Below are 23,874 nucleotides of genomic sequence, written 5' to 3'. Positions count from 1 at the left end.
TAGGATTTACTGTAGCTTTTTTTTTTTTATTTTTTTAAACATTTATTCATTTTCAAGAGACAGAAACAGAGCACGAGCAGGGGAGGGGCAAAGAGAGAGGGAGGCACAAATTCCGAAGCAGGTTCCAGGCTCTGAGCTGTCAGCCCAGAGCCTGACTCGGGGCTCAAATTTGTGGACTGTGAGATCATGGCCTGAGCCGAAGTCGGACGCTTAACCGGCTGAACCACCCAGGCGCCCTTTTACTGTAGCTTTTTAATAGCAGTGCAAGAGTGTGGAAAATGGAGGAAAGCCCTCTCACTTTCGCAAACCCATGCCTGCCACGTGTACTTCCTGTCAGCGTGTGCTGAAAGCTGTAGTGCTGATGTTGCATAATGGTCGTGTGGGCTCCATTCTGCATTCCCAGGTGAATCTTCCTGCACCCACAGGCTAGAGGGATGTTCTCTACCCAGCTCCTGCCTTGGGAGATGTTCTCAAGTGGGTAGGTGACTGAGTGCGTGCATACAGTATGCCTGGAAGCACTTTGAGGCCCGAAGAGCCCAGGACGGACACATCTGTGTGACAGAGGCTTTGATGACCCCCTCCCTGTGGTCCTGGCCACCCCGAGGGGGGACGTCGTGGCCTATGTCAGGACTGTGTTTGAGAAACCGTTTCAAAATGGGTCTCGTGGCGAGTGACTTAATTAGTTTGCCGGGGGTTTGTGGGGTTTGTTGGGGCCTCAACAGCAAGCCGCCTCCAAGCTTTCGCTTAATGAATACTTGGTGATGAGCTCTAAGGCGGGACCCTGTTTGACAGGGGGTCCATTCTCTGCCACTCTGTTCCTTACTCTTATTTTTTTTATGTTTATGTATTTATTTTGAGAGAGTGAGACAGAGAGACAGAGAGAGGGTGAGCAGGGGAGGAGCAGAAAGAGAGAGAGAGGGAGAGCGAGAATCCCAAGCAGGCTCCACACTGTCAGTACAGAGCCCGACACGGGGCTCGAACTCACGAACCGTGAGATCATGAGCTGAGCCGACTGAGCCACCCCGGGCACCCTTGTTCCTTACTCTCAAAAGCCACAGAGCGGTCGGCTTCCGGCTGATGCTAAGGAGCCCCTTGCTGAAGCCCCGGCGTTACTGATGAACGTGGTGTTCTTTTTGCTCTGATAAATAATTTAAAACACCATTTCTGCAGTCTTAGCTTGTCATCAACGCTGTGCATGTGACGAGTGAACGATGAGGGTTTCTGTGCCCCTTCTCCTCTGCAGTCTTCTTCCTGGGAGGGGGTCGAGACAGCGGCACACGTGTCCAGACTCCATCAGGGAGGGACGATGGGGCCAGCGGACCTTCCCAGGGGCGCGGGGCAGGAGGAGTCCCGAGGAGGCCCCTGGTGGGGTCCTTCCTGTGTCCGACCCTGCATGGTGAAGGGGCCAGAGCCCCGATGTCTGGCCTGCAGTCTGGTGAAGGGACCAGAGCCCCGATGTCTGGCCTGCAGAAACTTAAGATTCGTAGGTGTGTCTGAGAGCCAGACACACCCCAGTATAGCTTCATTTGGCTTTGACGTTTCTGTAGTCTTGACACAACACCTGTGTGTCTGAAAGAGCATTTGTACGGGAGGCGGGCAGGTGCAAAGGGACCAGGTGCCCATCCTCTCTCCTTGGGGAGCGTGCCCGCTGCGGCCATCAGGTGTCCCCTGCTTGGAGCCAGGGTGCCCCCCCCCCCCCATGCCCTCCTGTGGCTTATCCAAGTGCAGATCACGTGTTTGAGATTCAAGGGAACCCCAGCCGTAAATTCCCGCTTTGGCAGCTGGTTAAGCAGCGTGGCGAATGTTGGCAGATCTCAAGCTGCTTTGGCACACGAGTGACGCGTGTGTGTCTCCCGCCTGTACATGCGCCGTGTCTGCACCTCCTGCACAGAGATGACGCAGGAAAACGACCTCCCAGGGAGTTTCTTCCCTCCAAAGCAGGAGGAGGTGGTGGGAGACGGTGGAGCTGTTTGGAACGGGGTTTGCAAGCTGTGCGCTGCGAGAGTCGGGCAGGCGGCTGGGGCCCTTGCGCTCCTTCCTGCCTTCGCCGCGGGTGAACACCACGGCTGGGACCGGTCCTGCCCGCGGTCTGCTGGAGGAACTGATCAGGAAGCCCTTTCATTTTCTTTTGTGTCTCCTGTCCACCCGTGGACCGATTTTCTGGTCTTTGGCGCCGACGGGGGCTTCCGGGTGGCCGCGTACAGACGCAGACCTGTGGAACGTGGCCTGGCTACCTGTCCCCCGTGTGCAGCCTCCGCTGGCTCGGCCGCCGACCCCGGCCACAGCTACCGAGCAGGCTTGCAGTGCACGTGGTTGTCGTCCCGGGGCATTCGCGCTTGTGCTGACACTTTGGGAGACAGCGGGACGAGGCCACCCCAAAGAGAACTTCATAGAGATTCGACATGTGTTGTACCGTACAAGGTTTTCTTACCCCTCCCTGTGTGCACGCTGGAGTAAATCAAAGCGTAGAGAAGGGGGTCTGAGTGATGTGTGCGCCCAGCACCCGTGAGGAGCCCCTGGGGGCAGCACTGTGCGTGGACCGGCCAGCACGCAGGCACATGGTAGCGGGCACACGCGGGGCCACCGGCCCGGCTGCACATTTGGGATCTGCTGCCAGTCAGCCACCTGTGGCCCTGGAGACCGGAAGGGGCGACCGGCCGTCTCTGGCTGCCGTCCTGACCTGCCTGAGTCGGGGTCTCGGGCTGGGGCTGGGCGCGCAGAGCCGAGGGTCCCGTGCTGAGCTGGGGCTCGCCTTCGAAAAGCAGGAGCCACAGACTTGTGATTGTCACAGCTGGGGGGAGGGGCACGGGTGCAGGCTCCACTCTGTCACACTTTACACGGTGACATTTGTCACGTGTGCTTGTCTTAGGAGTGGGGTGATGTGCGGGGGTGGGGGTGGATGGGATTCGTTGTTCCTTAATGGCATTTGTGGTCACAGACATGCTTATTGTACATCCCCTGCTAAACCTTCATGATATGAGAACCCACGCCTGCTTGGTGATGGGCGCTCTGACCCCTCTGACGGGCAGGGGGCCCGTCCAGGGTCTTTGTGTGGGGTGGGAGGTGAGGGCAGAGGGACCCTGTTAGAGGTGTGAGGTGCTTACAGAGCCTCTCCTCCCCCCCGGGGGGGGGGGGGACTGTGACAGCCCTGTGGCCTGGCCCTGCGTGGCTCTGGGCTGGGGGACAGACAGAGAGGCTGCCCGCAGTGTGGGTTGTCCAGGGATCCCGATGGGGCTGCATGCCCAGGCTGTGCTCCTCAGGGTCACACCTGGATGCTGTGGCCCCCATCGCTGTGAGCATTGGGGACTGGGGCCCCTCCCAGAACCCCAGGAAACATCCGGCTTGGGGTTAGGCCCCCACTGCAGGGGCCCTAAGCCGCCGTCGCTTTGCAGGTACGTTCAGTTCCTCAGCGGGCTCCTGTCGGGGACGGTGAAAATGAATACCTCGCCACTGTTCCTGCATTTTGTCATCCTGCACGGCACTCCCAACTTTGACACGGGTGGAGGTGAGTGTCTGCTCCCAGCGGGGTCTCGAGGTCTGCTGGCCCGTCCCAGACCCTGCACTTGACAGGCCTCCCTTTCTCCCACTGAGAGGCTCACATGGCATCCGGGCCCCGGGCGTCCTGGTCACCGGCCGGAGAAAGCCAGTGAGGGGGGGCTCCTCTCCCCAGGGACCCCGGTGACTTTATACCAGCGCTGCTTCTGAAGCTCGGGCACAGCCCGTGGCCACCTTGTCTCTCTTTTGCTGTTGGCCACACTCCTGTGTCTATAGATGATTCCGCCTCTCTTCCAGCGTGCCGGCCCTTTCTGAAGCTCTACCAGGCCATGCAGCCCATGTACACGTCGGGGATATAGTAAGTGTGCCGCCTTCACAGGAGATGGGCCTTGCCGAGCCGCCTGTCCTGCGGGAAGGGGTGGGGGCGTCCAGCCGGGAGTGCGGGGCCAGCAGTCAAGGCAGGTGCACGGTTGGCTCCAGAGAGGGGTGTGGACGCGGGGCCTGGAGGGTGGGCAGGCCCCAAACTGTCTGGAAGTAGGCATACCAGAGTCCCATGCTTTTCTCTCCCCTGTGCGTTTTATTTTTTAAATTAAATTAAATTAAATTAAATTTTCTTATTGCTTATTTTTGAGAGGGAGAGAGTGCAAGTGGGGGAGGGGCAGAGAGGGAGGGAGAGACAGAGCGAGAGCAGGGGAGGGACAGAGAGGGAGACACAGAACCCCAAGCCGGCTCCAGGCTCTGAGCTGTCTGCACCGAGCTGAACGCGGGGCTCGAACCCACAAACTGTGAGATCATGACCTGAGCCGAAGGTGGACACTTAACTGACTGAGCCCCCCAGGTGCCCCTCCCCTGTGCATTTTAGACAAAGGGCAGACACATGTCCTCGGAATTTGTATGGTTTCTAGGCTTTTCTGGTTTGCTTTTGTGTGCATTTACATGTTTTATTTTTATTTTAAATTTTATAGTTTATTTTTGAGAGAGAGAGAGAGAGACAGAGCATGAGCGGGGGAGGGGCAGAGAGGGGGAAACAGAACCCGAAGCAGGCTCCAGGCTCCGAGCTGTCAGCACAGAGCCGGACGCGGGGCTCGAACCCACAAACTGTGAGATCATGACCTGAGCCGAAGTCCGACGCTTAACCAGCTGAGCCCCCCCCTCCACCAGGTGCCCCTAGATGTTTTATGAGCATTAGTATAAAGGGCGTCAGGTAAGATGTGGCCTCATGGTGCTGCCACCGCTCAGAACGAGCTGCCGTCCTGTGTCTGGACTGACTGTGGACCCACACGTGGGTGGCAGCCTGGCCGTGATGCGCTCGACTTGGATCCCTGAGCCTGGCGGGATGTTTCGAGTCATCTCTGAGTTTGAGTTACGAAGTCGCTTTTCTCACACAGCGTTTCTGTTAAGTCATGAGATTGCATTAAGCTCTACCTTGTTTATCCCCAAGCAACATCGGCCCGGGAAACCAAGGCAGGGTCCACATCGCCATCGAGCCGGCCCAGCTGCTGAAGGGGGACATCATGGTGAGTGCACGCGGTGTGTCCCCCTCCTGGTCAGCGCCTCGAGGAGTGAAGGGTGGCCTTTACTTTGGGGCAGCTGGCTTGTTGTCTGAGTGAAGCTGTTTTATTTGGTTTAAAATTGTTTTAATGTTTATTTATTTTTGAGAGAGAGCATGAGTGGGTAGGGGCAGAGAGAGAGAGGGAGACACAGAATCTGAAGCAGGCTCCAGGCTCTGAGCTGTCAGCACCAAGCCCGATGCGGGGCTCGAACTCACGAACCGTGAGATCGTGACTTGAGCTGAAGTTGAATCCTTAACCAACTGAGCCCCCCAGCCTTCCCAACCTTTCTTTTTCTCCCACCCAAAAAGTAGCTGCTATCAATCCAATGTTTCTCCTTTTTGTAAAATTGCATTTCCAAGTAATGAGAAAGACAGAGTATGAGCAGGGGAGGGGCAGAGAGAGAGGGAGACACAGCATCCGAAGCAGGCTCCAGGCTCTGAGCTGTCAGCGTGGAGCCCGATGCGGGGCCAGAACCCATGAACCACAAGATCATGACCTGAGCTGAAATCAGGAGTTGGACAATTAACTGACTGAGCCGCCCAGGCACCCCTAGAGCTATTTTAGTAGAAGGGACAGAGCAAATGGTGAGAACCGCTTAGCAGTATGTTCTCCGAAATGCGAGTCCCGGCTCGGCCACTGCCCTTCCAAGGGTCCCTGGTCCCGGCTGTGATGTGCGATCTCAGGCGTCCTTAGAGGCCCCCGTGTGCAGTCCAGCTAGCGAATCACAGCTTGGCTGATGTCCTAAACAGTGGTTCCTCTGGATGAGTTTGATTCCTGTATGTACTGGTTCTGGGATGAGATTAGCTGCTACATTTTTGCCTTTTCTCTGTCTTGAATGTAGATAGAATCTTCCGTCTAATGAATTTTAGAGAAATTTCCCTTGAAACCTTGAGGCAGTATGGCTTCCCACACGCACTGAATTGATTTGCTTGAGTGTCTCCAGGGCCTGGGAGCACCTGTGACCAGATTGGAAATGGCTCATTCCAAGTTTTTGAGGATTCTTATCAATTTCCCTTAAACCTTTGGATTTTTTTTTCAATGTTTATTTATCTTAGAGAGAGAGAGAGCGAGCATGCATACGTGTGTGCAAGCGGGGGAGGGACAGGGAGAGAGAGAAGAGAGAGAATTTTAAGCAGGCTCCATTCAGCACAGAGCCTGATGTGGGGCTCAATCCCATGACCCTGGATCATGACCTAAGCCGAAATCAGGAGTCACATGCTCAAGTGACTAAGCCACCCAGGCGCCCCTAAAAGGTCTTAAAACCCTTTCTCAGTGGTTGACCCATCCTGAATTCTCATGCAAGTCAGGTCAGGGGGGTCACAAACGTAGGTGCCCTGGGCACCAATGTTACACTGTTGTGTCCCTGTGAGAGTTCTCCTCAGGTGCACGTCACAGCTTGTCCCCTGTCCCTGGGGACCTCGCTGTGAAAGAGGCTGGTGTCCTCATTCCATAGACCACAGAACTGAGGTGTCGGGTGGGCCACTGTGTTGCACCGTCCCCGGGGAGGAAAGGCTTCTCTTCTAGAGTGTTCTGAGAGCAACTCCCAGCCTTTTCCCTCTGGTGGGGAGACCGAGGGGGAGAGGGGAGGGTGTGTCTTCCAGGACCTCCTCGATTGTTGGCCATCAGGCAGAGCAGTGAGGAAGCACCTGCTATGTTCTGGACCCCACCCCCTCCCGGGGCTGCACATGGCTGTGGCTTCTGTCTGCCCGCTCAGTGCACTGGTCTGGTGTTCCAGCTTTAAAAAAGAGGCCGGGGATGAGGAGGCCAGGAGAGGCTAGTGGGGACCCAGATCCCTAAGTCACTACTCCTGGGCAAGGCAGAGGCCTCTGGAGGCCCTGTCTCTGGGATGGGTGCTCCCTGTGGTCAGCAGCTAAGTCCCCTTGTGGAGACCCGAGGGAGGTGGCCGAAGCCCTGAGGTGTGGAAGATGACTCTCAAACGCGGGGGGCCTCCCTCCCACCTAATTGTGGGCTGGTGGCTGCGGGGTCTTTGTGAGGCGGTGGCGGAGGCCTGGCCGGCGGCCTGGGTCCCTCATCCCCGCCTCCTCCCTCCTTTCCTTCTCTTCTCCTCCCCCCCTTCCACACCCTTCCCCGTCCCCTCCCTCCTTCCTTCCTTACCAGGAATTTATTTACGCAACTGTCCTGTTTTGAATGTTTTGAGCTTTCTGGGTCTCTGTGTGGGGCCCTAGCACAGGAAGGAAGGGAGTGACAGGGTGACATCTTCGTCCCGGAGGAGGCTGGTGGGGCCGTGGACCTTCTGTGGGAGACAGATCCCAGGACGGGCCACGGTGGGTGAGGCGGGCGGGCTGGTGGGTGGGCGGAAGGGTGGTCTGACGCGGGTGTAGGCACGTGGCCAGGGCACGGGGTCCCCAGGCCTCGAGGCGCCAGAGGCTTGCTGGGTGTGTCCCGATGTCTGGGTGACATTCAGTTGCTTCCAGATTGTGCGGGCTTGGAGGCTTGCGGTTTTCTTGCGGGAAAGCTGGTGTTCCTGAAGCTCTTCTCAGCCACCCGAGAACATGCCGCTCACCCTGGAGGGTCACCCTTGTCAGCACAAGTGTGAGCAGAAGGGAGGACAGAGGGGTCAGGACCCTGCCTCGGTGGGAAGCGGGGCCGCACCGAATGGCCGCACGTGGGTACTGGCTGCGTCCCCAGGACTGGCTTTGGGCCCCGTGTCTGGGCTCCCACCAGCGCTTCAGCCTGCAGGGTCCGGGTGGCCTCGGAGGCCCGCCTCCGTGAGCTCAAAGCCCCCTTCTGCTAAGTGAGGACCTCCACGGGGTGAGGGGGTCAGGTGAGTTAGGATGGCTGGCTTCACGGCCTTCACCCCAGAACCCCACAAGCCCGGGCCACGTGCCTGTGTCTGTCCCACCCCTGGAGGCCCAAGGTAACCTCAGGAGCGGGTCAGCTGGAATGCAGCTGAGAGGTGGCGTGGGAGGCTGTGGGAGGGGTCCGGTCTGGCACTTGGGGTCCGGGAGGCGGGTCGGGAGGGGAGCCGGCGGGGGTGGGAGGCCCGGCCGATGTGCGGGTGCCTAGAGCTGGCGGGTCACGTGGCGAGCTTGCCCACGTGACGTCCCTCCGGCCGGAAGCCGTCCTGTGTGTTGGGTACGCTTCTACCTGTGCTGCATTCACATGGTGGGTGCCTCTGGGTGCCTACGGCTGTGTGACAGGTGCCTGTCACCGCGTGCACTGGCCCACGTGGTTCTCAGGTGTACTCGTGATCTGATCCAGTGGCTGCAGGGGGCTTGCTGCGGCGTCTGGCTCTTCCTTGGGCCTCCTTTGCTATGGCGGGAAGTCCAAAAAAGCGATCAGGGGGCACTTCTGTGGCTATTTCGTTCCCAGCTCGCACTTGTGAGCTGCTGCGGCCGAGCAGAGGTGTTCGGAGGCACAGATGTGGGTGCGGGGGCCCCTGGGTCCCCGGGTGGATGAGGCCAGACTGGGCTGGCAGCTGGGCCATCAGGAGAGGGCTGTGTGGCCTATGCTCACGGTCCTTGGGGATCTGTGAAGCGAGACCTACCACGGTGTCACGGAGCAGGGGAGCACAGACAGGTGTGGGTCAAGTGGCGGGTCTGTGAGAAGACGCGTGGCAGCAAGAACCCTGTGCTGGGGACTCGAGGGGGCCGGATGTGGGTGGGGAGTGGGGCCAGGGGCCCCAGGGGCGCAGGGGAAGGGGCCTGTCTGGGCCCCCATTTGTCCCACCCCACTTCACCTCAGGGCCTGGAGCTCCCTCCGAGAAGGGGGCCTCGGGGAGGGGACAGGGCTGTGCTGGGGTCTCCTGCCTGCCTGGCCTTCTGGATCTCTCTGGGTCCCCTCCCACCCAGCCCCCTGGCCTCTGGCCAAGACCTGGAGACCCTCCCCGTCTAGTTGTCTCTGCAGGTTCCTCGGTCCTGGCCAGAGGTTTCTCTTCCCTTGGCTCCTGGCCTGAAGCCCCCTCTGCTCCTGACCGTCCATCAAACCCCCCCAACCCCCGTCTTGATCGCGCCTTGTCTTCCCTGCCTCTCCCTGCAGGTCCACGCTGCCCCTCGCTCCCTTCTGCACCGTGCCGGGCCCCCAGGTCCCTCCCACCCCATGTCCACCAGCCTCCAGCGCCCACCGTGCTGGTTTCTGGGAGCCTGCCCACGTGTTCCCCGGACGCCGAGTGTGAACTTGCCCTGCATCTCACCCAGTCCTGAGCTGCCCGTGCACCTCCTGAGCCCACAGCCGCTGCACGTCCCCAGAGCCGTGCTCCATGCCCTGTGACCCTGTCCACGTGCACCTGCAGCGTTGCTCTGCGACAGCTGAGCACCCTCCTGCGGGGAGGGTGGGGGGCTCCGAGGGGTTTCCTGCCCCCTCGATCATTTGTCCCCTGAGAGGCTGCATTCTGCTGGTGACCAGATGCCCCTTTCCTCGGGTCTTCTCCGTCAGAGGTGGGGTGTCTGAGCTGCCCCCTTTAGGCTGTGATCTGTGATCTGTCACCCGAGATGCCTCTGTGTCCCATGCTGGATGGTGCGGGGCCGGGTGCTAGGCCTGTCTGTGCACAGCTGGTCATCGTGCTTGTCAAGGGTGATGGCTCAGCTTTGCTGTGAGCCAGTGAGGGTGGCCGCTGGGCCCACGCCTGAGGCTAGAGGCCAGAGCACGCTGGCCAACCAGGTCTCCACCACAGGCCGCCTCGTGAGCCTGTGCCTGGGGCTGCCGGCCTTCAGGAGCAGGGACGGTGACTGGATGGGCTCTGGCAGCCCCAGGGGCACCTGCACCGAGGCAGAAGGGAGTGTGCGGATCAGGCGCTCTGGGGCTCTCCCGGGGTGAGTGTTTTGTCTCCTGTTGGCCCCTGTCTACGAGCTTGTGTTCCCATGAGAAGAGCCTGCGAAGGTGTCCCAGCTGCTTTCCCTGGAGATGCTTGTGCCCTGACGCCGCCTCTCCCCCACCTCTGTGCGTTCCTGCCACGGGGTAATTTTAGGACTCCACTGTCAGTACCATTACTTGATTGATGTTTCCTGTGTTTACGATTCAGTTCTGTGCCCTCTGCACTTACTCTCTGCAGCGTTACCAGATATGAGGAGGGTGCGGGGGCTCCAGCTGGGAAGGGGTATTTTTCCATCACAGGGTGACTTTTCTCTGTGCTGTTCACGGAAGTGAGTCCCGAGACGTTCAGTTCAGGAATCTGTCTCCCAGTAACATAGGATCTGAACCTCTTGGGTAGTTTCCCAGCTGGCCTATTTTTTTTTTTTTTTAAGTTTTTATTTATTTATTTTTGAGAGAGAGAGAGAGAGAGAGAGAGAGAGAGAGAACAAACGGGAGGGGCTGAGAGAGAGACCGAGAATCCCAAGCAAGTATTTAATAAACAAGTGAGTACAGGAAGGAATAATCGACCCAACTCAGAAACATGAGTGTAAGAGAGGGTCTCATTTCGTTTTCTTCTTTTTATTTTTTTTTTAAAGTTTTTTTAATGTTTATTTATTTTTGAGACAGAGAGAGACAGAGCATGAGTGGGGGAGGGGCAGAGAGAGAGGGAGACACAGAATCGGAAGCAGGCTCCAGGCTCTGAGCTGTCAGCACAGAGCCCGATGCGGGGCTCGAACCCACAGACCGCGAGATCATGACCTGAGCCGAAGTCGGACGCTTAACCGACTGAGCCACCCAGGCACCCCGTTTTCTTCTTTTTAAAATGTGTGTATTTATTTTGAGAGAGAGAGAGAGAGAGCACGCACACAGGTAGGGAAGAGGCAGAGAGAGGAAGAGAGAGAATCCCAAGCAGGCTCTATGTTGTCAGCACAGAGCCAGATGCGGGGCTCAAACTCCCAAACCATGAGATCATGACCTGAGTCGAAATCAAGACTCAGATACTTAACTGACTGAGCCCTCCCTGGCACCCCCCAGCTGGCTTTAACAAAGCTCCATAGACCAGGGGCGTAAACTGCACACATTTCTTCTCTCTTGGCGCTGGAGGCTGGATGTCTGAGATCCAGGCATGTCTGGGATGGTCCCTCCCGAGGCCTCTCCTGGGTGTATGGATGGCTGATTCCTCCCTGTGTCCAAGTGTGGTTGTCCCTCTGTGCTGTCCTTCTCCTGATCCCCTCTTTTTTTTTTTTTTTTAAGTTTCTTTATTTTGAGAGAGAGGGAGAGTGAGCGAGCAGGAGAGAGAGAGAGAGAGAGAGAGAGAAAGAATCCCAAGCAGGCTCCACACTGTCCGTGCAGAGCCCGATGTGGGGCTTGATCTCACAAACAGTGAGATCATGACCTGAGCCGAAACCAAGAGTTGGTTGCTCAACCAACAGAGCCCCCCAGGTGCCCCAGATCTCCTCTTCTTACAAGACACCAGGCAGTGGACCAGGGCCCGTCCTGGTGACCTTGTTGACTGTAATCTCCTCTTGAAGAATCCTGTCTCCAAACACAGGCCTATTCTGAGGTCCTGAGGGTTAGGCCTCGACATGTGAATTTGGGGGGGGGGGGGCAGACACAACCCAGCCCATGACAGCTGTGTTCGTTTGCAGCCCTATCCCAGCGAGATTAACAGTGAAATCAAGAACCGCTGGTGACAATGGGTCACCTCAGTCGTTTGCGGCAGCACACGTAGCCCGGAGGACAGGAAAGGCAGTCACAGGCAGACCGCACTTCCGAGAGTTACCTCCCGTTTTGAGTGCAACGAGCAGGCGGGTGACTTGTTCAATGGAGGGACACGTGAGGGTCCGGTGGGGGGAGAGCATCCCGCGGGTGTCACGGGAGAGGCGCGGCTGGCCTGGAGGTCGTCATCTGTGGGTGCTTGTTGTGTGGTAGCTTGGAGCCCCAGGCCTTCTGGTTCCACCCGAAATCGACCTCAGGGATCATCGCGGGAGAAAGATGCTACAGAAACTTCCCTGAGGTTGGTGGAGCGTCTTTAGGGCGGTGCGAGCCACCCCTGCTCCTGCCCCTTGCCGTGGGAGCCTGGAGAAGCCCCAGGTCCCCTGCCCGGGGGGATTGAGTTACAGGGCTTCCCTCATGAAGGCATTTTCATTTCCACTCAAGAACTGGGAGACAGCCGTGACTCAGACAGTGTGCTGAGGAGCAGGGAGGGCGCTTACGGGTTCACCAACAGCAGCTGTAGCGGGTTTGGCTCTCGGTCTAGTGTTCACTGAGCCCACCTCCCTGCCCTCGAAGGTGGGAGGAGTTCCCAGGGCTGGCTCACCGTCCTCGGTCATCATCTTCCCGAAGGCATCTCGCCCTCTGGGTTTTCCCCTCCTTGATCTGGTAAGTGTGCCCGGATAGATTTGCCCCTTTCCTCACCCGAGACCTGTTAGCCAAGACATCGGGGGCTGCGTTTGCAGGAAGTCGGGCCGCATCGGCTCTGACGGGCCAGGAAAGTGCTGGGGAGGGCAAAGCTCGGCCCTGGTCCTGGTGAGGCCGAGGGAGCAGTCTGACCACCTGAGCACCGCCGGCCCATCCCCTCGCCCTCCCTCTGCACACCTGACCCTCCCATCTCTCAGGTCCACCCCTTCCGAAGGGCAGGGCCTCAGGTCCTCCGGGAGGAGGCCAGAGCTCCGTGAGCACAGCCAGGCCGTTATGTAACCTCGCTGAGGAATTCGCGTGGGTGCGGACGCAGTGGGATCCTGGCCGCGGCCCAGGGCCTTGATGGGCTTGTAAACACTTTCCCGTCCGGCATGCCTGGTCTTGCTGTCTCCGCTTGTGCAAACCCTGTGGCCACTCACGTTGTGTCCTAGTGACTGCGGGGCTCCGCGACCTTGCTCCCGTGACCCAACTTCTAAACAGAGGGGACGCCTGCTCTGGGAGCTGCTGCGGACACCCAGCACTGTCCTTTACTCCCTCCTGCTGGGGGCACTTCTATGCGTGTCCTCAGCTCCCTCTGTGGACTTTGCTCCTCCGGCAGGCAGTTCCCACACACTTCCCGCTGTGCCTGCCTCTGTGTTTCCTTGTGACTTCTGTGCGCGCACCTTCCTCCCTGACTGTGCGGGCCACCTCCCAGACCCAGGCTGGGGCTTGATCCTTCCCGCGGTCCTAGCTCCACGGCTGTGCTTTCGTTCGTAGCCAGCACCTGCTGACCTTTCCATGGGTGTGGACACGAATTACGGCATTTCGAAATTGTGGTTCGTGTTGGCACTGGATGATGTGGGTGTTCAGACTTACCAGGGTTAGAGATCACGGTTTTCAGTCTTTCAAGCGTGAGGTTGTAGCTTGTCCTCTGAGCCTATCCAGACGGCCATCACCGGGACCACCAGCAAAGTGAGTTGCAGCTGGGGGACTCTGTTTCCTGGTGGGGAGTGTCGAGGGTCCTGTTTCTTCTGCTGTTTGTACTAAGCTGGTGGGCACTGGGATGTTTCGTGGGAGGTGGCTCCAAGTAGGAGCTGCCTCAGATAAGGGCTGGCGGCAGGCAGAGGAGGGGGACACCTGCGGGCTGGCCTCTGACCTGGGCACAGGCGCTCCCGGGGCTGCGTCCTCATGCTTTGAGCCCTTGGTCCAAGGCGCCGTTCTCTTGTTGATGGAGAGTTTGAATTAAAAACACATCCGTGCAGCCCAAGTGTTAAGCAGGGAGGTCAGCTTACCGGCCCCTTGCCCACCAGATGGATCCATGACATGTGTGATTAGGAATTCTGTCGCGGACGGGACCGCCACTGCACACACGGTGTGCGGTGCGGGGGACTGAGGCCCGGGCGCCGACCACTCAAAGGCACAGGTGGGTTTTACGCTGGGCGACGGTTTCCGGATCGTCTCGTCAAGACAAGGAAGGCTCCAAGCGCTCAGACCCGTCCCCCGGGGCCCCCTCCCTCTAGAAGCTTGCAGCCTCTGATAGCGTCAGGCCGGTACGTGCGTTTGGGCTCGCGTGTTGTATGGATGTCGTGAGAGCTGATCATCCTCGGGATGGAGACGGGAGGTCACTGCTTGAACAGCCGCTGTGCCGCCAGGGAAATCCACGCGCCACCTGAGCGCCTTCCTTCCCCCGACCCAAGAGTTCCCGGTGGGTCGTGATGTTCGTGTCACACCCGTGTGCCCCCCTGCGGCTTTGGGGACAGGCTGTGGTGGACGGATGTCCTTCCCCCTTTTGTACGGAGTCCAGGCTGCTATGCTTTGAATTGTTTCAGACATGCGTATTCTAAAATCTGAAGGCAGGGGATGGACGTATTGTGGAAACTCACCGACCCCAGAGGGACAAAGGGGATGTTGCAGGCCTCGGTCACTGTGATCGTTACGAGGTGCTGTCCTTGGTATCTTAGAGGGGGCATTTGGGGCGCTCACGTCAAGTAGCTGCCGATGGTTCTTTCCCCCCGAGTATGAGGAGCGGGATTCTCGTCTCTCGCCGCCGATGCTGACACCTGTCGGCTTGGGCGGGGGATGGTTACGGGCTCTGCCTCTGGTGCCCGTGCCCCGGCAGGGCGCCCGGCGGGGGTGGACCCCGTCTGTGGGTCGGAGCTGCTCCATGGTGGTGGCTGCCCGGACCTTGTGCAGGAAGGCTCCTGGGGTTTTCTGTGTCCTCAGGAGGCACCTGGCGTCAGGTGGCCGGGCTGGGGGACCGGCGGGTGCCTCCCCATCTGCGGGAAGAGAGGTTCAGCACGAAGCCTCCGGAGGTGCGCAGGGAGGCCTGGGGTGTCCGCCAGCCAGCTTGTCAGGATTCTGCGGACGGGACACCCTGTGGGAGAGCAGGACCAGGCAGCTGCCCCGTAACGGTGGATAGGCCACTCCTCCTTCCGTTCTGAGCCCTTGTCCTGGGAAAACCCAGGAGTCTTCAGACACCAGAGTCACACTTGGCCCTGGGAAGTGACGGGAGCTGGCAGCCTGGGGAGGGCGATCCCCATCCCGGACCCTGCCCCAGGCATGGTGACCTCCGCCTTCCCGCTCCCTGGCACTTGGAGGGGCTGCGATTTGTGACTGAGCCACACGGCGTGTGTGGGGCGGCTGTGCTGAGTCGTGGTGAGCGGCGCAGGGAGCCCCTGGGGTCCCCGGGGAGGGTGGGGCCTGGCCTGGGGGGCGCCGGCTACAGGATGAGCCCCTTAATGGGCGCAGGGGCTTATCTGCCCAGCGCCTGCTGCGCCCCCTGTTCACCAGAGGTCCCGCACGCAGGCTTCGGCGCCCGCGCTTGGCAAGGCCGCTCCTCACTGCGCTGTGACCGTGCGGGTTGCGGCGGGGCACTGTCCCTCTCAGGACGTTGTTTAAAGCTCTGGTTCCCCTCGGCATTTAGAAAGATTTAAGAACCGGCCTGGAGTGAGCCTGGACCCCCTCCTCCCGCTTCTCCCCGGGTCACCCCTACTTGCCAGGTGCGGCTCCCGTCCTCCTGGAGAGATGGGGATACCAGGGGACCTGCTGCATCCTGGGGGGGCCTCCTGGGGGGGTCTCTTCTGCGGTCCGGGTGGGTGGGCGCCTCTGCTGAGACCTCAGTCCCCGGGGTGCGTGCAGGTGAGGGCTCGCAGGAGGGGAGGAGCACATGGCGTGTTCTGGAAGGAAGTCCAGCCATCATCAGCCTTCGGTTGGGCCCTGCTGAGGAGTCTGTGACCCCAGGTGGCCGCAGGAGGAGACCCTGTGGATGAAGGTCCGTTGTTGGTTGAAAGCAGATTGCCGAGTTCCCATTTCTCAGGAATTCGTGATGGTTGGTGCAGACGCTCTGGGCCGGTCCAGACGGAGGCCAGGACAGAGGCCAGGACAGAAGCCAGGACAGAGGCCAGGTCCGAGTTGGGCTGTGTATGCACCAGGCAGCCCCGGGCATGCTTGTCAACACGAAACACTCCCCTTTGGTCTATTCACACTTCGTGTATTTATCAGACTGTTTCCTTGTAGACACGCAGAGCGAAACAATGGCCTGGCTGTGCCCAGGGGGACACGTTTCCTGGCCAGTGGGCCCAGGCTCCTGGGGCTTTACTTTCCCTTTGTGGGGTAGTTTGCCTGGGCAGCCGCACGGCAGAGCCTTCAGCTGGGGCATTCTCCTGCATTGCCTATCTGGACCCGGCCCACGTGGCTGCTTCTCGTTGGCCTTTGTGATGTACTGGATATTTAACGCCCATCTTCGCCCTAGAAAAATCTTTTTTGTGAGCGTGGCTTCCTCTGAGAGCCCCAGCCTCCTCCTCCCCCTGCCGGGCATGCACAGGGGAGGGACATGCACACTCTTCCCCCTGCCGGGCACGCGCACTCCAGCCTGCTTCTGGCCTTGGGCTGCTGAGCACCCTGGGAAGGAGCCCCTGCCCTGCTTGGGGGGGGGGGGGGGGGGGGGGGTCCTCGCCTGCAGACATCACCCTGCTGTGGCCTGGGAGACCTCCTTGCGGCCCCGGCGCTCTCTCATTCCCTTGGGCGGGGAGGGGGGGCTTCCACATAAAGGTGGCCCCGGGGACCCAGGGCACCCGCAGCCCTGAGTTCACATCAGTGCCGTGGTGATTCTGGAGGCTGCTCTCAAGTGAGCGTCCAGGATATGGGACAGCCTTGCTCGGGTTATTTAAATGCCAGGCCCTCTCCCATCTACCCCTTCCCCTCCTCCCCTCCCTCTGCCTCTCCCTTTCTCTCTCTCTCTCTCCTGTGCTCTCCTCTCCAAATCCTAGCGCACACATAGGCATTTAGCACATGAAGCGTGGACGGTGAGGCCCAGCTGCCTGTGACACCTAGAGAATGTGGATGAAAGCAACGTCTTCCCCACAGGGAGTTACTAGACCCTGGGGAAGTTCATCCTGACGTGTCCTCTGCAACCAGAGTATCCGCATTGGCCTGACGGCCACGGGCCGTGGCTGTGGCCGTCAGAACTTAGGTCCCTTGGAAGTGGTGACATTTGCAGCTGGTCCACAGGGCTTGGTGGGGGGAGGCCTACCCCGTGACCCCCTGCTGCTCAAGAATTGGCCTGTGTGTCCCCTCTTCACACCAGATCAAGTGCTACCACAAGAAGTACCGTTCGGCCACCCGCGACGTCATCTTCCGCCTACAGTTTCACACCGGGGCTGTCCAGGGCTGCGGGCTGGTGTTCGGGAAGGAGGATTTGGACACCGCCAGCCAAGGTGAGGCCCGCGGGCCTCTGGGACACAGGTCACAGTGGGCAGTGGGTCTCTGTTTGCTCCTCTCCCTGTTCTCCCCTTGCCCCATGCGCTGAACCCACCTGCCACTAACTGCTGGTCTCACAGAAGACCAAGCTCTGGTCCAGAGAATGTTCTGGAAACATGAAGAACTCCTCAGCCATGGGGCCTGCCCTGGTGGGTGTGGGCGCCATCCTGGCTGGAGTTTGTATGGGCTTTTTTGCCCCTTCATCTCTGAACTTGTCCAAACACGATTTGTTTTTCAGATGACCGTTTTCCTGATAACGGCAAGATTGAGTTAGTTTTCTCTGCCACTCCCGAGAAGATTCAAGGTAGGTGGGGTGCAGAATGCACGCGGAGGCAGGGTGCTTGCCAGCTTGGGTGGAGGGTCTGGTCCAATGGGGTCTCAGCATACTCTCCCACCTTTATGCGTATTGGGACATTGTCATCACAATTTTTTTTTAAGTTTATTTATTTTGAGAGAGAACGTGAGTGAGGGAGGGGGAGAGAGAGAGGGAGAGAGAGAGAGAGAGGGGGAGGGAGGAAGAATCCCAAGCAGGCTCCATGCTGTCAGCGTGGAGCCAGAAGCGGGGCTCGATCTCATGAGCTGTGAGATCGTGACCTGAGCTGAGATCAAGAGTCAGATGCTTAACCAACTGAGCCACTGGGCGTCCCCCAAGTTTCAAATAATAGGATAGTTTTCAGTGTGGTGAGAGGCGACTTACAGATAGCAGGGCCCAGCTGGATCAGTAAGACCCCAGACATGGGGAATCTTTTGCCTGAGGAAGAGCCCGGACCCTCGGTCCCTCAGCTTTTTGTCCCTCTTTCTGGGAGATCGTGCTGATTGTTTACTTTTCTCCCAACAAACAGTTGAATGTGTTTAAAGATGATTAGAAGTACAGTTGAGTACAAATATTTATTTGCAAACAAATAGATTCTCCTTTTTTTCTAAAAATAGAGGAATCTGCCCCTTTATCATCAAGGGGAGTGGTTCTTTTCTTTAGTGAGATTCATACTCAAAAACAATTTATTTTTTACTGATTTATTATTTAAAATGTTTATTTAATATTGAGAGAGTGTGTGCTCTAGTGGGGAGAGGCAGAGAGAGGTAGAGACAGAATCCCAAGCAGGCTCCTCACTATCAGCACAGAGCCTGACGTGGGGCTTGACCCCACAAACTGTGAGATCGTTACCTGAACCGAAGTTGGACACTTAACTGCCTGAGCCCCCCAGGCTCCCTGAGAACGTTTAACTCAGGCTTGAATTGCTGGAGAAGATAGTCCCCTTCCTTCTGAGGTCAGTGCCCTAATTCAGTTGCTAGTTAAGTGCGAGGTGTGTGAGGTCACAACCATTGGCTTCCCCAGAATGTGGGCAGAGTGGCGCAGGGGTCTGGGAGCCTGGAGCCTGGGCATAAACGCGCCTCTCTGCCCTCTGCCTCAGGGCTGACCGCTTGGTGCCTCTCCGTCCCGGTCTGGGAAGTGATCTGGGTGGTCTTGGCGTGCACAGTTAGTACTCAGAGCCCAGAGTGGACTGAGTGCACAGCGGATGGAGAGCCAGAGTCCACACCAGCTGCGGTCAGCGCCAGGCTCCTGGGAGCAGGAACACGGGTCTTGGCGCTGGCTTTGGGCACTCAGGCCCGGCACGCCTCCGTCTGGTCCTCCGGGCTGGCGCACGGCGGCGTGCCTGGGCTGTGGCTGACACTTCCTCCCCCTGCAGGCTGTGAACACTTGTGCAATGACCACGGAGTGATCGTGGACTTCAACACGGCAGACCCCCTGATCCGCTGGGACTCGTACGAGAGCCTGAGTGCCGGCGGAGAAGGTACGTCCAGCAGCCGTCGTGAGGGCCCAGGGGAGGGGCAGAAGGCAGCCTGCTGGCAGTTAGATCAGAAATGTCCTTGCAGTCTGCTCGGATGCCAGAAACCCTGCCCTCTTTTGGGGTCCAGAGCCCCCGGGGCTGTGAGTTCAGGAGAGTATGTGAGAAGCAGAGAGGTTTCCTTGGGGCGCTGGCTGCGAGCTGCTGGGAAGGTGTCAGTGTCTCTGCACTGGGCTGGTTGACTTGGACATTGCCGGTGGGGGGGGGGGGCACTCCCTGGGATGGGCAGGGAACCCCCCCTCCCCCCCACCGTGTGTCAGGTGACAGGAACGAGGCCCAGATAGCCAGCTCAGTGTCTCCTCCTCTCCCCGTCGTGCTTCTCCACCTTGGTGTCTGTTTGGTTTCTTACTTGACCAGGTTCTTGCTGGGCCGGGCATGCGAGCTCCTGGAGCAGACCCAGCCTGTCCTACAGTGCTCTCACGCATGCGGGCGGTGGCCGGAACTCGGCGACTGGCTTCTCTGCCACAGCGGGTGGGCGGTGGCAGGAGGCTGTGGGGGGCGTCCTGTTCGAAGGCCTGGTCCTGGGAGCGGTAGGAGGGCATTGCCCGTGTTGGAGGACTGCCACCCCGTCATCTCGGGGTCATGCTCCGTAAAGTCTCCATGACACTGAATTAGTGATTGCCGGCCTTTGCTCCCAGGGGCGTTTTGGGTTCTCGCGAGCCTCATGTCACTGTGTTTTCTTAAGCCCATCAGTGCTTTACTCCATCATACGTGCGGTTCTGCGTAAAGGCCTTGTTTAGTCTGTGCTGTTGATTCAATGAACCCCCCACGCAGAAACAAGGTGTCTCTAACACACGGGTTTTCCCTGGAAGGCACGTCTCAGCTTCTCCCGCTCAAGACACTGGGCAGCCCTTCAGTGGGGAGTCATCATAAACATCAAAAGTACCAGCAAAGAGCACAGACATACAAAAACTGTGTCCTCAAGCAGGACTGGAGGGTGCATGTTGATGGCGTGAGAGCTGGGAACGTGCACATGGGGTGACTGCAAATCGTGGCCACTCTGTGCGCCTCCATGGATGGCCACAAAAATGCCACGTGTTGATCGGGGATTAGAAATAAAAATTCTTGGTGAGTAGGTGAACTTGCAGATCTGGAGTCAGGGTCATGGTGGTGGAATCTACTTGCTGGCCTTGGTTTTTGCAGTTCTTCCCACGCCTTTCGTGTGTCCTGCGGGACTGTCCCTCCCTCCAGGGGGGAGTGGGAGCCGCAGCTCTGCCCTGGCTGCCCACGTGTTCCTCCCTCGTCTCCACGGGAGCTGTGTGACTTCGAACAAGTCACTTGACCTCTCAGTGCCCTTTTCTGCTCCCCACGGGCAGTAATCGCACAGGCAGAGCTGCTGAGTGGACGTGGTCCCTGTGACCACCACGCACGTCCCACAGCTGACAGGGTCCTCTGACGCTGTCGTCACTTGCCCTGGAGCTCAGGGCTTGATGAGAACCCTAACACGGGGTCGGTGGAGACTGGGGAGCCCGAGACGCCTGTGGGACGGCAGGAGTCTCCCGTCTCGCCCCGCACCGGTGGATGGCACCACGGCACAGCGGAACCGAGTGGAGCCGGGGTCTGTGATAGGGGCTGTGGTGCTGGGACCCCAGTGACTCTGTTGTTCCACATAGAAAATGTTTCTGTTCCCGCCGTGTCACCTTTCTGCCTGTTTTGCTCGAAGATACATGACTACACCATCACTGAGCATCACGGAATGTCACACGGAGGGGACTGCCCTAGCAGGACCTCCTGAGTCTGGAGTGTCACTCCCCAGAGGCCAGTGATGGCAGATCTCAGTGCTGCTGCCCGAGGGCTTCTGTGCCGGGTCATGGTCCCGTCCGTCCTTGCCAACTCTGCTGTGTGGTGCTGGGGTACCTGCAGCCCTGCACCCTGTCTGTGGGGAGGGTCTCTGCTCACTCCTGAGCCTCCTTCTCGTCTGAACCTCTGTGTCCCCACCTGGAAAATGGCCTGTTTTCAGGAGATCATTCCACAGGTCTCCTCCACCTCTGCAAGTTCTTTTTTTCTCCTTGTGCACATGGCTCGCCTGCCCTGAGCTCTCGTTCGCTTCGTGCCAGCCAGGTTTCTGCCATGCGAGGAGCTCAGGGAGAAGCGAGCAGGCCTTCTGATGGGGGAGATGTGTGTGTGTGTGTGTGTGTGTGTGTGTGTGTGTGTGTGCATGAGCGTATGTATGTATGTGTGTATATGTCGGTGTATGTGTGTGTATGTGTGTATACGTATGTGCATATGTGTGTGCATGTGCATAAGCATATATATTTGCATGTGTGTATATATTTGCATGTATACATGATTATGAGTATACGTGTATATACAGAAGTATATATGCGTACGTATATATGTGTGTGTGCGCATGTGCACATACATGCATGTATTTCTGTATATGTATCTGAATAGTCACATCTACACATGTGTGCATATGTGTTTGTGTATATCTGTACATCTAAATATATGTATACGTGTGAATACATGTATATGTGTATACATGTAGTCGTATGTGTGTATATGTGTACATGTATATGCAGATATGCCCACGTGTGTATATATCTGCATATGTACATGATTATGTGAGTGTATATACAAATATAGTGTATATGCGTATGTGTGTATGTATTTGTGTGTACATATGTGTATATGTGTGTATACATAGGTATGTGTGTGTATTTTCTGTATATGTGTATGTATCTGGATATGCATGTGTCTACGTATATGTGCATGTGTGTCTGCACGTGCACATGTACATATGTGTGATATATGTATATACCTGTGTGTATATATGTGTGTACATATCTGTATATGCATATGCTTACATATATGTGTGTGTACAAATACACTATATGCGTGTATATGTGTATACTCGTGTGTGTATATGTGTATATTTATGTACATGTGTATATATATTTGTGTATACAACTTTACTATATATGGATATTTGTGTATGTGTGTATATGAATATACTACATATGCATGGATATGTGTGTATATGTTTGTATGCATACGTATGTGTGGATATGTGCATGTATGCTAATATACTCTACACGTATTTGTATATGGTGAGGGTGGGTGTGTATCTGTGTGTGCACCTGTCCCCACCCCCCAGCCGTCCCCATAGGATGCACCATGTGCCAGAACTGGAGTGTGTGCCGGGAATTAGGAAACTCTCAGAGAAGCTGCCACTTGGCCAGTCACTCGGTGAGACTCACAGAGTAGGGGCTCTTGCAGGCAGGGCGTGCGGGAAGGCTCGTGGAGGAGCGTGGGGTGTGCCTGAGGAAGCAGTGGCTGCTGGGGGAGGGAAAAGGGGCTTGTGCAATCAGGAAGTGTTATCCTGCAGAGACCGCTTTCTGGTGGATGACAGTCCAGGACGACCTGGCTGGAGGGCCCAGGAGGGTGACACGGGGGTGCCCTGAAAGCTGTCAGGGCTGCAGCAGATGGCTGAAGGGGTTCAGATTCCTCGGCCCCTTCCCAGTGAGGTGTGGTCCTCTTCCCCTTCGGTGCAGGATGCTCCGCCACACTCCGGGGAGGGGCGGAGTGGCTGCTGGGCAGGAAATGTGTAGCTGTGGAGTGTGTGGAGCTGGCTCAGGAGCAGGGTGTGCTCGTTCCGGATCCACTTGTAATATCAGGTGTTGGCATTTCACAAGTGGATCTGAAAGCTTTTCTGCTTAGAGAGTATGCTGGGGTTTTACGTTTGGAGAAGCAAAGTGAGCTTTGGAGCTTCGACAGCTTAGCAGAGGGAGGGTCCGCCAGAATGTGGCAGATGAGACCATGGGCCTGGCTCTGCTCTGTGCAGACCTCAGAAAGCACCTACCCGTCACTCTCCTGACTTAGAGCCTCCAGTCCCTGGCCCCCAAGGTCCCCGTCACGTGTGATCCCAGGACCCAGAGAGTTAATCTGCCCAGACAGCAGGCACCAGTTGGGAAGGAGGGTGACGGCACATCTTATCTTAAATACAAGAGTCTCACCCTCTGTGCTAAGAACCATATGCAAACATCCTTTGGGTGTTAACTTGAAACCGGATTGGAGCCTGTGACAAGAATACGTGTGATGCTGGAGGCAGTTTAATGAGTGATAGCCTGCCCTGTGCTGTCTTGTCACTCAGAGACCATGGCCTTTCTAGCCCAAGTGCCATCTGGGAAAGTGCGTGCATAAGAATTCACGTTTGGCCAGTTTGCGTTCATTAACACATGTGAGCCCCCTGGGGACGGCCAGGCTCAGTTGAGCAGATTAGCCCTGGACAGACACTGGGCACAGGCACAGAGGCCGCTTGGTCTGGCTGGGGTCATGGGCCTCTACCGCACACAGCCTTGTGAGGGCATGCGCTCAGGACAGTCCCCTGTGCACACAGACAGGGGTCTGAAAGGCAGGGGCAGCTCCTGGACCGCCTCGGAGTCAGGCCAGCGCACATATACCCTCTTGTACTCTCCTCCTGTCCTTTGTGAGAGGGGTGGCTGTCATGCCCGCCCTTTGATGGCTGTACCTGCTTACACAGCCTGGCTGTCCCTGATCCTTACCTGGAGTGCAGTCTTGGGACTCTGCCTTGGGGACCAGCACCTTAAGAGTTCTGATCCCTAGTGGGCTCGTGGCAAACAGGTGTTTGAGGTCGAGTCGGCAGGGACAGTGACCTCTCAAAGGAAGGCCAGGACATTTGCTACAGGAAAAGTGCGGCAACACTTTGGGTGTCTGATGCCACCCACGTGGGAAGGATTGCGAGTTTTCACTATCTGGTCAGCAGAACAAGAGCCTCAGCAGGGTGGGGGCTGGGATGCACCTGCGCTCGCGCGCCCCGCCCCCAGCGCGCCCCGCCCCCAGCGCGCCCCGCCCCCAGCGCGCCCCGCCCCCAGCGCGCCCCGCCCCCAGCGCGCCCCGCCCCCAGCGCGCCCCGCCCCCAGCGCGCCCCGCCCCCAGCGCGCCCCGCCCCCAGCGCGCCCCGCCCCCAGCGCGCCCCGCCCCCAGCGCGCCCCGCCCCCAGCGCGCCCCGCCCCCAGCGCGCCCCGCCCCCAGCGCGCCCCGCCCCC

The 23,874-nt window shown here is 58.1% G+C and overlaps 1 protein-coding gene across 9 annotated transcripts in view; it reads left to right on the top strand.

Annotated features, from left to right (window-relative positions):
- TNS3 (tensin 3) overlaps window positions 1–23,874 on the top strand; it is a 221,141-nt gene that overhangs the window by 114,883 nt on the left and 82,384 nt on the right. For all 9 annotated transcript variants that reach the window (XM_049641213.1, XM_049641211.1, XM_049641210.1 and 6 more), the window contains 6 exons: window positions 3,393–3,505; window positions 3,793–3,853; window positions 4,937–5,012; window positions 16,846–16,975; window positions 17,257–17,322; window positions 18,707–18,811. In XM_049641213.1, coding sequence (XP_049497170.1) covers window positions 3,393–3,505; window positions 3,793–3,853; window positions 4,937–5,012; window positions 16,846–16,975; window positions 17,257–17,322; window positions 18,707–18,811 — 551 coding nt within the window. The remainder of the gene's footprint in view (window positions 1–3,392; window positions 3,506–3,792; window positions 3,854–4,936; window positions 5,013–16,845; window positions 16,976–17,256; window positions 17,323–18,706; window positions 18,812–23,874) is intronic.

The sequence above is a fragment of the Panthera uncia genome, chromosome A2, assembly GCF_023721935.1.
Source record: "Panthera uncia isolate 11264 chromosome A2, Puncia_PCG_1.0, whole genome shotgun sequence".
Taxonomy (NCBI): Eukaryota; Metazoa; Chordata; class Mammalia; order Carnivora; family Felidae; genus Panthera; species Panthera uncia.
Note: the sequence above shows the minus strand (reverse complement) of the source record. Positions and strands in the feature narration are given on the sequence as shown.